Here is a 16,058-nt window from a genome sequence, read left to right on the forward strand (position 1 = left end):
CGCTTGATAAATCCCGTTGGGTTTGAAGCTGTGCAGGCTGGCGAGCACCCCGGGCAGCTCCCGTAAAGGCAGCGCTCCCGAGGAGCTGGGCCGCGCTCGGAGCCTGCTCTATTTTCCGGGTGAGCAGATACGCGATCCTTCCTAGGTAAAGGAAGTGAATTTTCTGTCTCGGGACACCAGCTTGGACGTCATTCAGTGATTACTCTGGGAGATACAGACCTGAAATCGTGATTTTACTAAAGAGCAAAACCTCCACCTTCGCTTTGATTCACCAGTGATGAGCCAGCTGTTCTCCCAGAAGTTAGGTTTTGTTGTTGGCCTTTTTTTTTGTTTTTTTGTTTTTTTTTCCATTAAAGTTTTACTTACTTGGCTTTCGTGACTCAAACGCTACGGAGGGCTCGGAGCGCCGAGGGTGTGCTGTTCTCGCCTGACACCGCCGCAGTCCCCACGGGCCCTGAGGGCGCAGAGCCAGTGCGAGTAAAGCAAAGCACCAGCGAACTCGCTACTGGCACCAGATTAACCATTGCAGAGGTAAGGCAGGGAGCATCTGTGTGTGCACTGATAAACCTTTTTGCTTTTTTTGCCTTTTTTTTTTTGCCTTTTGCTATCAGGCTGCTGGACTGCTCTAGCGCAGAATACCCACATTACAACCGCTCCATAGGATATTTTCAGCAATGGCTCATCTGTACTTTGCATGAGTAAGAGCTCCTGGGTGTGTCCAAGACCTCAGAGCTTACAGCATTAGCTGTGGGCATCACAAGTCATCTGGTTCCTAAAACGTTCTGTACCCAAAAGCAGCCCAACACCAGAACCCCCTGCCCCCCCTTTGCTGCTGCATTCGAGCACGTACAGGCACGTGCACCACGTCGCTGCTGGCTGCCCAGAACATGTCCTAAAGGTAAAGACAACTGCTAAGCACTTATTCCCAAGTGGGAAAGGATGGAAAATAGTTACTCTGGTTTGCAGAAGTAACGTCTCTGAAGGCAAAAGCGCGACAGAAACTGGCAGGACCGCAAGGCGCGGATGCGAGAGCGTCACGCCACGAGCTGTAAGCGCCCTACGCCAGCGGCTCGCTCCCCACCGCCGTTATTTCACAGACTCCCAGCTATAGACAGCAAATGCAAACTAACGAATCTCCCTTTTTGGTGAAAAAGGTGTCTTTGGAGATGGACTGCAGATTTCCCTCTTTGTTTTGACCAGACGAGCTAAGGAATCTGCCTCCGACACCGATTCGCGCACAGCGGGAAGTGACCGTACTCAGTCCGTTGGTTCTGGGTTCCAGCACAACCAAAGGATCTCTCCACGTCAGGCTGGTGCAGAATTTCTTTTTCCTTCCAGCACAACAGCGTGAGGTCACCTGAGGCTCCCCAAGAGCTAAGAAGATGACAGCTCAGCTTCCTCTACATTGGAGAAGAGCAGGAAGTTGAAGAGAGCGACTCTCCCCAAGGAATGTTAATCCTGTCACTGCAGTTTAAGGTGACACGGGAATTTAAACGCTTCATTCCCACTTTGTTTTTTGCAAAGAAGCTTCGATCTCGAGCATATACAGAGGAAAAAAAAAAGAGGGTACTGATTACAGAGGCGGCGAACGGACCCCCAAAGATTCCCTCCCCTCTCAACTGAAGTTTGTGTGAAGACAAGAGGTGCTGCTGCAGAGATCTATGCATGGTTTAACCACAGCCATCACTTGTAACCGATCTATTATAACAGATTTCCCTCTTTGTTTTGACCAGACGAGCTAAGGAATCTGCCTCCGACACCGATTCGCGCACAGCGGGAAGTGACCGTACTCAGTCCGTTGGTTCTGGGTTCCAGCACAACCAAAGGATCTCTCCACGTCAGGCTGGTGCAGAATTTCTTTTTCCTTCCAGCACAACAGCGTGAGGTCACCTGAGGCTCCCCAAGAGCTAAGAAGATGACAGCTCAGCTTCCTCTACATTGGAGAAGAGCAGGAAGTTGAAGAGAGCGACTCTCCCCAAGGAATGTTAATCCTGTCACTGCAGTTTAAGGTGACACGGGAATTTAAACGCTTCATTCCCACTTTGTTTTTGCAAAGAAGCTTCGATCTCGAGCATATACAGAGGAAAAAAAAGAGGGTACTGATTACAGAGGCGGCGAAGGATCCCCCAAAGATTCCCTCCCCTCTCAACTGAAGTTTGTGTGAAGACAAGAGGTGCTGCTGCAGAGATCTATGCATGGTTTAACCACAGCCATCACTTGTAACCGATCTATTATAACCAGTTGTAGTCAACCCCACGTTAACACCTATCAAATCTCACCGCGTACCGCTGCCCGAAGGCTCCAGCTGCTCTTCAGCACATCGCTGGTCAGGTCGGAGCCAGACATTTCTACGGGATCAAATCCCTTTTCACTGGCAGGCTGGTTTTCCATCAGATCAGCCACTTAATTCCATTTCACCCCACAGCTGCCCGAGCTGTACAACGAGGGGACGAGCAGAGCTACCCAGAACGGGACAGTCTGTTTTGGCAAGGGCCCGCGGTCAGATTAGAATTAAGCACAACACGGGGCGCTCCCCTCGCTCTGTTCAGACATCCCTCCCAGAAGTTGCCACGAAGGTCTAGCAAGAACAACGTCGGCAGCGCGGTGGCTCCCGGCTGCTACAGTGATACCGGAGGCAGACTGCATCCGTCGGTAGTTTGTTTTCAGGAGGGAAACAAATAAAAGGGCTGGGGAGTTGTTATACCCCCCTGGGAACAGCGGGCCACGTGTATAGGGTTTTTTTTTTTTTTTTTTTTTAGTTCTCATTGCCCAAGCTCTTCTGAAAGCGTGAAGCGTTTTAAGTACCTAAATAAATGTTCCTAATTAGGATGCAACACAAATGGCATCAAATCATAAGCCCAAATCAGTATGTAGATCAAACATTTGGATGTATCACTTCCCCCAGTGAAAGGAACAATCTGCAAAGTTGACCTTCTCCAACAAATCACCGATTGTTTTGTTCAGACCTGTGAAAGCCACGGCAGCGGGCCGGGAGAGGGGTAACACTCCCTGGATTAGCTACACATAAAGCCCATTGTCCCCGGCTCAAACAGACTGTTTGCAAACAGCACACATGCGATGCCAGGAGAATAAGACACTGCATGTTCCGTAATCTTCGCAGGCATGTTTTGCCGTAATAAGGTTTTCCTTTCCGTTTGAAAGCATCCCGTACAAGCTCGTTGGTGTACGTTCATCGAAATCCGTACCAGGCACAGTTCTCATTTAGGGAAACCAAATCCTTACTTAAAACACAGAAACCAAGGGCAGCGAGATTGCAGAACAGTGGTGGTCTGGAGTTTACCATACATTATTTTACATACGTTACTTGAAATTCCAGTCCGAGATCTACCAGCTAGTCGTAAAAGTCTCCGAGCATCCTGCAGTTGCTTGAACTTACAGAAGCAGCCACCTAAACTTATGCTACAATGCTGTTTTGTTACACATTCCTCTATACTGCCCTGGGAAATACCTCAATTACCCAGCGCCCATGCAAACGTTTAATAAGTTAACTTTTGCTCTGCAGACACTGATATTTTTCTTAATTACAGGTCAAAGATCGCTCAGTCATTTCCTCTCCCATCTCCTTAACCTCCTCAAGTTTCCTGGATTTCATAAGAACATTTCCCTTCCCAGCATGTTTGAGTTACAAGCCTGAAGGTTTCCATTTCCCTACCTGTATTGTAGTGTTCCCACCTTCCAGAAGGGCAATGGCTAGCAGGATGCTCTCGTGGAAGACTCTGTCACTGGTGGCATTCATGATGAGATCTATGACCAGGTTGGATGCACCTTCTTTATCTAGATGACACTGGACATCTGCCAGGCTCATCTCACCTCGGCTCATTGAACTCGATCCGGAGCTTCCTCCTACAAAGGCGACCATGAGAAACAGGCTGAGATTCAAACCCCGCTACCCGAGGGTGATGACACCTCTCTTCTGGTTTAAATTATTAAGCCATCCCAAACGGCGTGCACACATTTATTAGCAGTGACAACTCGGCTCCTGGCACTTCTGCAGGGAGGAGTTTGTAACTTAAAGCAGAGATCGGGTGTGTTGTAAGATGGGCGCTTAACGCGGCTTTAAGACGTGCGAGTCTGCGGGAGGACAGCCGGGGCTGGCGAGGGGAAGCGGTAACTGCCACCGCCGCCTTCGTTAGCAGCAGAAGATGGAGAGGATTGGAAGAGGATTAGGGAAACAGCGTGGATTCAGGGATACAAAGAGAGGTAGAGGCTCTGCGGGACCCGCAATGGGATGGAGAAAAGGCGAGACGTGTTCCAGAGGATGGCAAAGCCAGTGCTCTAGAAAGTGGAAGAGTATGGTGGTAGGCAGCACATCACAAGGACAAATTATATATATATAGATATAAAATATATATTTTTTATATATATATTTTAATATATATTTTTATTTTTATATATGTATATATCAACTTCAGGGAACAGGGGGAAATAGGCTTTGGGGGTTTTTTGGGTTTTTTTTGTTTGTTTGTTTCTGATCAGGCCTGCTCTCAACAGGATTAGCCACTGTCTTTATTTTGAAGAGGCAAACCCCACTGAACTGTGTTTTGACAAAACGTGCTTGACATCCCTGACTTTTTTTAGCAACGGTGTCAAATTTTGCCCAGGGAGGTGGTCGAGTCCCCATCCCTGGAGGTATTTAAAAGAAGGGTAGATGAGGTGCTTAGGGACATGGTTTAGAGGTGGGATGGCAGGGTTAGGTTAAAGGTTGGACTTGATGATCTCAGAGGTCTTTTCCAACCAAAGTGATTCTATGAGATTAAATAAAACTGCACTTTATAACCAGCTTCAAACCGAGCTTTTGCTCATCCTACCCCGCAGTCTCTCTCTAACACAACGAAATGTTTTTGTTTCGGATGGGGTTAGCAATCCGACATCCCTATGAGCACGTTTCCCAAGTCTTATTGCAAATACTGAACTGATCAGGTTTTCTAAGCACATCCGTTCAAAGCCAAGTCCCAAAATTCAAGCCAACCCAAGACAGTCTCTGGGAAGTATAAAAACCTCTGCCTGCTTCGTTTTAAAATACTTTCTCCAATGCAGTCAGGGGAATAAGAACACCGCTCTCGTCCGCATGAGGAAAAAGCAGGCGATGGGATTAGAGACGGGAGAGCGATGCTCCGCTCAGCCTGGAGTGGAATCCCTCAAGGAGAGTTAAAAGCACGCTGGAGCTTCCAAAACCAGAGGCCACGTGCAAGCAGGACTTCTTCCCCATCCACGCGGATGGTTTCTTGGGATAGTTTTTTGGGATTTCACAGGACAGAACAGGAGGGGAAGAGTCCAAAAGGGAGGGGAGAAAAAAAAAAAAATATCCCTATTTCATCTGATTTGTCAGGCAGACACAGACATAGAGCATCTGGCAGGGCAGATCACACGAACGGCTGATGAGCAGGAGCGCGTCCTACCTCCTGCCCCGGCTTTGCTGGCGCCTCCAGCAGACAAGGGGCCGTTGCCGAAGGTGGTGAGGCTCTCGCGCCGCCCCGCCGGTCTCACATTGCCGTAGTAACGGTTGACCAAGACTTGCCTGAGTGCCTCACCCTTGATTCAAAGAGGATAATGAAATCACGATGTGAGTTTAATGAATAAACAAACCACTAATCCTCAGTAGCAAGGGGACTGCTGTTATCATCAGCCTACTTGCAGCGAGGGAGAGGGAACCGAACCCTTGGAGATTTGGGAAAATCCACAGAGATCTCCATTGTGCTCGGGCAGGCTGGGACACCGGGGGGTCTCGCGAGGTTCAAATAAAATTACGTGTTCCCAGCACCAGAAAGAGCTACAGTTCAGATTTCGTGCTAAAGCCGCCTGGACAGATTTTATTCTTGAAGAGTTGTTTGGGTTTTTTTAAATTTAAGACCTATTGTCTCAGTTTTACATGTGAAACAGTGGCATCTGTACAGCACCGACACAAAATGAAGAGGAGGACCAGAGCAAGAGTAGCATTAGGAATGGTTTTGTGCGCGAGCAATCCCATCTTCTCAACCTGACCCTATTTTGCCATTTTCTTTTTCTCCCCTCTGTCAGCAGCTGATGGGATCTAACGCCGAGCGGAAACCCGAGCGATCCCCGCTGCATCCCAGCTCTTTGTTCCCCGCATCCCTGCTGGCAGCCGCCCGGTCACGCCGGCAGTCAGCATCCGAGCACATGAGCCAGCGGACACCGCGGGGCACCGGTCCTCCGACGAAGTCCTCACGGGGATTCCCCGTCATTCGGAGCGCCGTACAAAAGCTGGCGGTACTGCCAGCAACGGGCAGATTTTTATAAGGTCTTTGTGCAAAGAAGGAAAACGGGTGATGATTTTTAACTGGGAGCTACTGCCCTGCTAATGGCAGCGCGCTGTGGCTACAGCGGTGCCACCCCGAGTGGGGAGCAAGGGGGTTGGGGGTAAAAAAAAAAAAAAAGAAAAAAAAAAAACCAAAAACACAACAAAAAAAAAACCCAGCCAAGAATAATTTCATATTAAAAATCTGCTGGGATGAACTAAAGTGTCTTGATCTCCCTTCACAAAACAAGTGCTTGGCGCCGATTTTCAGCTGTATTTCGAAGGAAGTTGCCTGACTATAGATTCAAAATGCCATTAACTACGAGGTTTGACATCAGCTGTCCTGCAAGTGAAGTCTTACTCCCTAAACTTTCACAAGAGGCCTTTAAGACACACAGAAGTAAATGGCACAACGCAGACGTGCATTAATCGGCTCATACAAAACTCCAGCGCTGCCGCGGCCGCTCTGCTCTTGCTGCAAAGCTGGCACCCACAAAAGGTACCTTAGAGAAATCCTTACAGCCCAATGCACTGGAAAGACAAAAACCTGTCGGGAAATGAAGAGTCCTTCGCCCAATTTCAGGCATGGCTTCCCAGGGGAGAAGCCTGAGTCCTGCCCGCAGCTGGTGGGGGAGCGCTGCCTCCCCACAGGCGGGTGCCTCCCGCCTGGCACTGCAATTTCGCAGATTGAAAACTGTTCCGATCGATTATTAGCGTGAAAGCTGCAGCTCGGGAGCTGCATTTTATGGAATCAGGCGGGGATGGGGGAAGCAGCAGAGAGACAAGATGTAAAGTAAACATGAAGAGAGCTTTCCAACCAGCTGCTTCCAAAAGCCCCCAAGAAAAGGAAAAAAAAAAAAAAACCACACCAAACAAAACAACCCAGCAAGTTACTTTGGAAGCAACCGTGGAAGATGATGAGCACTCTTCCAAGGGGCATACGCTTCCTATCACCGCTTGGGCCAAATAGCGAACATGTAGGAGAGGCAAGAGACTAAATTCAAAAGCTGAGGCAAATTCTTCTCCCCGAGGAGCTCGTCTGACTGACGGCGACATGCGAGTGTTTAGTACATGATGTCGTGCTTCTGCCGGCTCCGCTCTCAGTCTGGCAGGTAAGGAAGGCTACATGACAGAACAAGGCCAAGCCAGACAGAAAAAACCCTCAACTACATCTTCCTTCTACATGTGTACTGATTAGAAAGGCAACTTGATCCCCATACAAGCCCCGTGCCAAAAATCAAGTTACAATGGAGTTCTCGCTGTACCTTCCTCCTCTTCTGTTGAACTAACTGGCAGCTGTCGTGTCAACGGGCATTTAAAAACCAGCAATTTTTACTACTTAGTGCAAAGATAACACCACACATCCAACCACAAGAACTGCTGTTCAGTGAACGCCACCTCCTCCTCGATTCAGAAGGGTAATGGAAGCTCCTGGGGGTGTCGCTAGGCTTCCCGTCTGGCCCGCTGCAGAGCAAGGACAACCCCTGCTCCATGGCCAGGACGGTTGGGATGAGTGGAGAGACCTCACCGGGAGCTGCTGCTCCAAGGCCAGACCTGCAGCTCCCCCCCCGCCTAGAGCAGCAGCGTATCCAAAACAGGACAAGCAACCAGAACATGCAAGTGGGACCGCGTCTCCAGCATTTGCTGTTTCTAGTCTGAAAGCGTGCTGATCCACGGGTTTGGAGGTTTGGCAATCGGCATCCGCCAGCATTTCGAATCCTAACTGGGAAGAAAAACTTTGTTTCCTACAAAATTATTCAAATCCACTGTGTTCGTTAACAAGTATATGAGTATGCGATCAAAGTAGAGGGGAGAAAAAATAAGTGGTATTTAAGAAATGTTATAATTAATTCAGCTGCAATGCTTGGCTCCAGAACAGTTCTTTACCCATCCTGTTACTGTTGTACACCACTTTGATGCGTACAGTATGCAAACAAATATCAGATGTTTGGCGGCAATAAGAAAAATCAAATATGCTACCTAGAAAAAAACCAAAACCAACAGCATTTGGTTTCATCTGCATTCACCATCAAGGTAAGCTAACAGTAAATAGGACACAGATGTTATTGTACCTGTATCAGTAAAGCAGATGCAATACATGACTCAGTTTAAGTGGTAACAGAAACCTGTTATAATCTTTAAAAGAGACTCTTTAGAATATTTAATATTTAAGAATGAAGCAGTTATAAGCTGCTGCTATTCTGTTCCCAGCTACGAGAGCAGAAGAGATCAAGAAATGAATTAACGCTGATTTTGCAGCTTGGCTGTTTACGAAGGGGGAGGTTTGGCCAAAGCAGGCAAACTCTGTGAGCACCGATGGATCTCCCTTTGTAACGGCGCGATCATCACCAAAGGGGAGCGCTTTGAAAGCGTGAACAGACTAGACCAGGACCTGAGGTTTAATTCAGAGCAGCCAAGCACTTGCTCCTTCCATTTAACCCCAGAAAAGGCGTTCCAGCACCCCGCTTCGGATGCGTGGCTGGTCTGTTTAGATTTTCCAAGAAACCAACAGCAAGCAGTTAACCACAGAAGTTTCTTACGTGACTTACGCTTCGCTGTGTAAAAGGAAAAGGTAGGGGATTAGTTCTGAACGTGCTTGACTGCTGTACGTACCCTTCTATGATCCTCCAGTTGCCTCTGTGGTAGACTTTGATCAAGCTCCTGCTGTGCAGGCAGAAATTTCATTTTAAAGCAGAACAACACTAAGGAGACACTAACATCTTTGCACTCATGGAAAATATTAAGGGCAGTCACAGCTGAAAGCAAGGGGGAGATGAGGAACATGGGCTGACAAGCTATTGGAACCAACATCTGCCCTCAATTAGCTCTGGCAGCGCTTCACCAGGCTGCTCTGCCACCCTCCAGCAGACCACCATGGCATGCACCTACGCCAACACATTCCCACGGATTTAAGGAAAACACAAAGTCTGGCTCATTTTACAGTTACCAGGAACACACAGAAGTTTTGAAGAACTCAAACCATGCACGTCCATGCATACACATACACAGATACACAGATACACACACACACACACACACACCCCGTCCCACTATACACACACTTCTGGAGGAAGTGTAGGTACGGTAACACATCTGACCGTGGTCAACGAAGCTCGTTTGAGACTGCGGAGGGCTTCTGACAAAACCCGTGGGATTTCCAACCCGATGCCATGGACTTCAGTAGGGTTTCGCTAAACAAAGTCCCTCGGCACGTGGACATTTCCAAATCAGATCTCTTATTCCAGATATCAGTTTTCAGGAATGGGACTTGCACTTTGCAAACCTAAAGTACGTGGACTTTTTGCTGCTTTAAAGCATTCTGAAAATGTATAGGAACAACTGCTCTCTGCAGGGCCCCATCTTAAACCAGTAGCCATCTCCCAAACATCTCAAAGCCATTCTATGACCACTCAGAGTTTCAGTTTACATTTAAACACTATTCCACAAAAATTACAAAGATCTAAACCACCACAAACTATGTGTTTTTTTCTTCATGATTTCTAAACATGTTTATAATCCTCATATTTATATAGCTCAGAGAATCGACCCTGCCCTAGGTACTGTTCCACCTAGATCTGCGCTGGTACAGTGCCCAGTTGTAGAGTCTACCAATGCCATCTCTGGATGTCCCATTAATTTCAAAAGAATTTGAGATTTCATAAATTCTTCTGTCTTCATTTTGGGAAACAATCTGTCTTAACGTGAACTAATGCTGGGGCATCTCACGAAGGAGATGTGCCCACACATCCACTTCACCGTATAGCGCGTAACCTTGAAGATGCGAAGGGACCATCAGCTGTTTCGCTGCGGCATTTTAAATGGGACACCCAGCCGCTCTGGGATTATGAAGCTCCCACTGACTTCTTCTGACACCTCCATCTTCTTCTCAAAGTTTTGAAATACGTGAGAAAAAGGGAAAACCAAATTCTGTAGTAGGAGCCAGAGAAACGAGGTCTCGTTTTGCTAAGGCAGGGGGATTTGAGAGGAGACTTTTCAAACCGTGCCTCCCTTAAAATCATAAGGGAAATGGCTGAAAGGAACAAAGATTTGGCACTGGTTTACTTTTTTTTTTTTTTTTTTTTTTAAAAAATTACATATTTTCAGACTATCTCACTGATGCTGTATTGGATTAAACCACTTCAACAAATCTACTTATTTTTCACCGTCTAACACCACGCAGGAACACACATTTCACAGGTTTTGTTACCAACAAGACACCAGGACTACTTCAACACACCAATATTTGCCTGTTGTACAAATATAGGTGGGTGACACACCTCTACAGAGCTTTCCGTTTCTGGAGGTTGCGGCAGCTAGTTGAAAGTAAAATGCAGAAAAATTAGTTATTCTTCAAGAATCTTTCATCCCAACAGCAATCTAGAGGTCAACACTTAGGGGAAGGGAGCTAGCAAAGCACTTGGCTTAGCTGCCTCGTCCCAAATGAATTGCAGCCGTAATTACTGTTTACACCCTCCCACCCACCCAGCCCCTGAATGGGCTGGGCTCGGACCGCGCACCCAGGATCTGCGGCTCGCGGAGGGAGAAGGTGGCACCCTCATCCCCAGCGGGGAGGAGGAGGAGGAGGAGGAGGAGGAAGCCGGGGCTGGACGTCAAAGGGAGCAGACTTACAATCTCAGTTTAAAAAATAAAAATAAAAATGCTGTGAGTAGATTCTCAGCTATAAACATACTTTTCCCGAGATAAAAGATATGTGATACAGCACCAAGCACGAGCAATGAAATAAGAGGCTTAACAGTGACAGCTTTTCAAATTTAAAATGCTGATCGTCACATTGAAACAGATGAAGACGAGCAACTTTTATCTAGTAAAGCTTAGACACACCACAGAGACCTAAACATTCAAATGAAAGTGCCTACTAAATCGTGGGTAAATTGATTTAACTTCTCCGGAACAGACACTAAGAAATAAGACAAGGACGATGCAGTAATACCAAATTAAGTCAGCCACTCGCTGTCCGTGCCTGCCTAGAGGGCACACGGACGAGACAGACAAATCAAGCGTAGGCTGGGAGAGCGACCCTGGGATTTTAACCCGCTGCAGCCTGGGAAGCGCACAGCCAAGGGAGAGGAAGGCCACGAGATCCAGAAGTCTAAATATGGAGAAGACTCCGCTTCCCAGGAAGGAGCCGGAGGAGCGAGCGCTTCCCCCGCCGTGCTCCGTGGGCAGGGGCTCCTTGGCCAGGAAGAACCATCCTCCGTTCTTCTCCTAATGGACTTTCCTCCTGGCTAACTCGCACGGCCTTTGGTACGCCGTTTCCTCGCATTGTCGCCACTCTTGGAAACTTCACAAGCATGCAAACCATTTCTCTCTTGGCCAAACCGAAGCAGGGAGTATTTCAAGCCAGAGGACCGAAAGTTAACAGGAAAGAACCTCATTTATGCCGAGGAACACACAGTTCCTGCGCAGCCCGCTTTGTACGCCCTTGCTGCCGGCAGGCTGGACGCTGGAAACGCCGCGTCGAGCCATTAGGGAGTCTGGGCACGTTGCTCTGATTGCAGACACCGTCTGCACAACTTGCTTCAGAGCAAAGCATTAAATTCCTCCTTTCTTAAGAAGTCAACAGCAGCAAGGAAATGGTGCATGCTCCCCCCCCCGTAAGGGAAATTAGGTGCCTTCCTTCCCGGGAAGGGGAGGCTGAGGCTGGCAGGTCAAGTGGACGCCACTGCCACAAGATAAAGTACTGGACCTTGGATTCCCAGCGAAAGCTTCCTTATTCCTGGGCTTATACCACAACCCCAAATTAATCAACTGTATGTGTACATTTTTGGGGCTGAAAACCAGCACAGACGAAGAATCAGCATGAAATTAGTTTGATCTTTCCAACTTAAATTGGAGAATGAAAAAGTACATATTCTAGCTGGCAAATTCCTGTGCCTTCCCACTGTAGCACAGACAGCGAGTATAAATAGATCAGCATGTTAGAACCAGCCCCACAAACTCATCTGCAAGCAAAAGCTACTGCCCTTGGCAATGCTCAGATGGAGCATTCCAAATAAGCATGGCCTTCAGCAATCTTTCAGCGAGAGTATAAACTCCAAATACTGAAATTGTTATTCTTTGAGTCAAAATGGGTTAAAATAACAAAGAATTCTTGAGCTATAGTTACTGTGCTACACTTCGCAGTACCCTGTGTGCTGCAACAGCGAAGTTACCAGCTACTGCTTTAGGAGAAGGATGGGACAGGGTGGGAGAGCAGGGCCAAGCAGTAGCTTGCGAGATGTCTTGTGCCTCCGTATACCTCGGCTCTCTCCACCGAGGAAAAAAGTGATGGTTTGGGGGACAGGGGCAAATTTGTGGAATACCAAACAGCGGCCAGGTGAGTGCCACGGACACAGCGGCCAGCTTTTAAACTGGAACGTAGTGGGTGGCAGGGCCAGAGAAGAGTACAACATCATTCCCTTTTGCTAGCAGTAGCAGAAGTTCCTTGCGACACGCTGTGCAAAAACCCCTCTGCCTTTGAAGTTTCCATTCCCACAAGGCTGGCAAATAAACCACTTGTCATTAGCCATAATAGGAGAATTACAATTTCTTTGACCTGTGGTGACCGTAATGCTTCTAGCATCCATTTCCCCAACACAGACTGCGTGTGTTTCCCAGAACGGTCTTCATCTGACTCAACAGTGGATGCATCCACCTCAAAAACCACCAAGGCAAGTGACAGCTCAAGTGTGAACTTCTTACATCTCAACTAAAGTGATCTGGAAGAGGTATCAGTCCTTTTCCTTTATGGTTTTGAGGAAGGTACGAAAGTTTTATTTTCATCTGCTTTCAAAGTAACGATCAAGGTGAAAGTCGTCTAATCCCACCTTCCACAGAGAAGTCAAACAACTTGTACTGTGGGTAAAAAGTGGAAGCAGTTTGAGGAAATCCAGAAAGATTTTCGTTCAGGTTTAAAGCCTCAGGATTGATGTTTTTTAAACTCAGCTAGGTAGTAAACATCCAGACCACCGAGCGCTGGAAAGGCTTGAAATGCATTTAAAAGGCAGTCTGAGATTCCAGTTCACATAGACTGGGTCTCCTCCGGCTCGTGGCTTCAGCAAAACAGGATGGAAAACATCTCGTACTGTAATGTTACAAATGGGTGGGAAATAAATAACCTTATCAGAAAAAGCCACGTGCTTGCGTGAGCACACACGCATGAACACTTTCAAAACCCTGATTCTTTTCAGCCTCACCAAACAAAAAAATGGGCAAACCTCCTCCACTTCAGGCCACCTCCCAGTCTAAAGGATTGCGAGGTGACAAACCTCAGACGGCTGAGCTTCCACAGGCTGATGCCATTTCCCAAACCACCACACACCTCCTTGAGGTCTTTTTCCCAACATATCCCTAAATCGGACGCGAAGGTGACTCGCTGGACCAAGGCGACACTACGCTGACGCCCGTCCCGGGGGGGTCTTCAAGATCAACACCCAGCGTTTTGAAGCAGCTCGGTCGAACTGAATTGATTTGGCTCAGCAGAGAAGCAATGGTGAGAAACGAGATGCCCTGCGCTGTGCAGGAAGCCGGGTTCAATTACCGAGCCGTCCCTTCTGGTCCTGAAATCTGTGAATTCAGGAACCAACCCAACTCCATGCATATGGCATCTAATTATCGGGGTAGTGGGGGGAGAGATTTGGCACAGAGAAAGAAATAAAAAGGGGAAAAACACAGCTACAGAGTCAGCCAGCCAAAGACCACATGAAGCTTTTGATAGCTGGGTCATATATCCAGATGCAAAGAATGCGAGCGAAGATCTGGGATATACGCTATTCTGAAACCAGTGCCCTCTGCTTCCCCTGCCCCAGCTCTTGCGTTCCCACCTCCCGAATCCACTGGAGTTCCCGTGGGACTGGCTGCTTAGATACAGCCCTGGAAGTCCCTTTCCACTTTCTCCTCCGTTTTCTAGAGGGAAACTAGGGCACAAATTACGTTGCTGTCCTTCGTAACTCTTCAACAACACCCAAAAACTCCACGTAGGTTACCTGCTTGCCAAGTCTCACTCTGGAAGGCCAATACTGTTACCTTGTAGAACCGAGAGAAAATTTGGATCGGAAATTTCTAGCCTCTGCAGATGATCCGTAGGTGTTTGTCAAACATGCACTTGACTTGCTACGGAGAAGTTTCAGGGCAGAGGGGAAAAGCTGGGAACCAAGAGCACTGACCCGCTTTGACAAACTTCCCACGTCGCAGCTCACCATTGTAACAGACCGGCAGCAAAGCTGCCGAGCGCTGTATTTTTAGCCACGGAGGATCTCACACCTGCATAAATTAAGAGGTAGCGCGGGATGTCAGGCAGCACCTTGTCCTGGCACGGGCTCCTCCAAGCCATGCAGCAGACAGACAAGATTTTGGGGGGGGTGGGGGCAGAGGCAGCCCCCCAGCTCCCACCAGCACATGATGGAGCAGAAACCACAGGCATACACCATGCACCCCCCCCTCCTCACTGCTGCGGCACACCCCAGATTAGGGACGTGGCTTGCCTCCCCCCCCAGCCCTTATCTCGGTGAATTTGCGCTGCCAGACGATGAGGTGGGAAATTTGGCGCAAGGGCTGCGAGTGCCTGCGCTGAAAGGTCACCGAGCTCTGCCTACAGGAACGCCTTCTCTCGTTTTTTTTCCAGCCTTCTCCGTTAAGAAAGCGCCGTTGCACTTGGGCTGGGGCTTGCCTGGAGTCGGAGACCTCAGCCTCCGATACGCCACTGACCTGCAACGGGAGTGCAATCGCTCGCTTCTCCCTAGCTCCTCAACCTTGCAGGTCTTTTAGAGTTACTGAATATAGAAGAACTCTCTTTACTACACATTTTACATTAGCAGTTTTAATTAACTAGCAAGATGGCCTAAATATTTTTTTTTTTTTTTTTAACTTTAAGAAGTGTTCCAGTCTCCTTTTCCAAACAACTCACCAATTCCAGTTCATGCAATAAAAACAGTCCAAAGATTGCAGGATTTCTGAAGGGGAAAAAAAAATATATGGCAGCCCACAAAAATTTATGAGAGCCTGCATTTCCTCTGCTTGAGACATAACAAGTGAAGCACTGTCTAAGTGGAAAATACACAAGAGAAATGACTGTGGAATAAAGCCCTCTCCACGAGGAAAATAATTTATAAGTGCATCTCTCCAGCACTTCAGAGGTTAATAAATTTTCCAATTCCAATCAGAAGACGCGTAAAATAGCACATATTCTGCGCCTTACTCAGCCATTGTAGTTTTAGTTTATCATTGATAAAGGGCACCGAGAAGGTTACTTCAGTCAGCCCCTTCGAACCGGGATTTTCAGTTCCCTTTTCACCTACTTGAAACCTCAAGACTGAAGTGAAGAGGTGAAAAAAAAAAAACAAAAACCCAACCCCAAAACTATATTGAGTGGGTCTGCAGGTGTATTTTGCTGGATACCATTTTATCAGCTGCATAAAGAAGTGTCATTGCTGAATAAAAATAGAAAAACCGAATAAAAATAGAAAAACCGAATAAAAATAGAAAAACCGAATAAAAATAGAAAAACCCCAACAACAAAAAACCCCACCCCCCGGGGTTTTACTTAATTCAGTTTTTTAACTTCAAATCCCAAAAGGGACTGAATAATTGCATGGGAAACTCTGGGTGCTTATGGAGTTTTGCTGGATTTGGTCATTTGGGTGTTTGCTGGCCCTGGGCCAGGGCCATGGCTTGCAGAGCACCCCCTCTTCACCCCGAAAAATAAAATCCCCATCGGCCGGCATGGGATGGGTGGTCAAGGGAAGCACGGCAGCCCCGGCTGCAGGCTCAGGGGCCGGCAGCC

General features: G+C 47.7%; 1 protein-coding gene across 1 annotated transcript in view; it reads right to left on the reverse strand.

Annotated features, from left to right (window-relative positions):
* ITPR1 (inositol 1,4,5-trisphosphate receptor type 1) overlaps positions 1 to 16,058 on the reverse strand; it is a 183,610-nt gene that overhangs the window by 63,054 nt on the left and 104,498 nt on the right. Inside the window, 2 exon segments of the mRNA XM_035901402.1 lie at positions 3,674 to 3,864; positions 5,421 to 5,553. Coding sequence (XP_035757295.1) covers positions 3,674 to 3,864; positions 5,421 to 5,553 — 324 coding nt within the window.

Source organism: Egretta garzetta, unplaced genomic scaffold (assembly GCF_000687185.1).
Source record: "Egretta garzetta isolate BGI_Z169 unplaced genomic scaffold, ASM68718v1 scaffold228, whole genome shotgun sequence".
Lineage (NCBI taxonomy): Eukaryota > Metazoa > Chordata > Aves > Pelecaniformes > Ardeidae > Egretta > Egretta garzetta.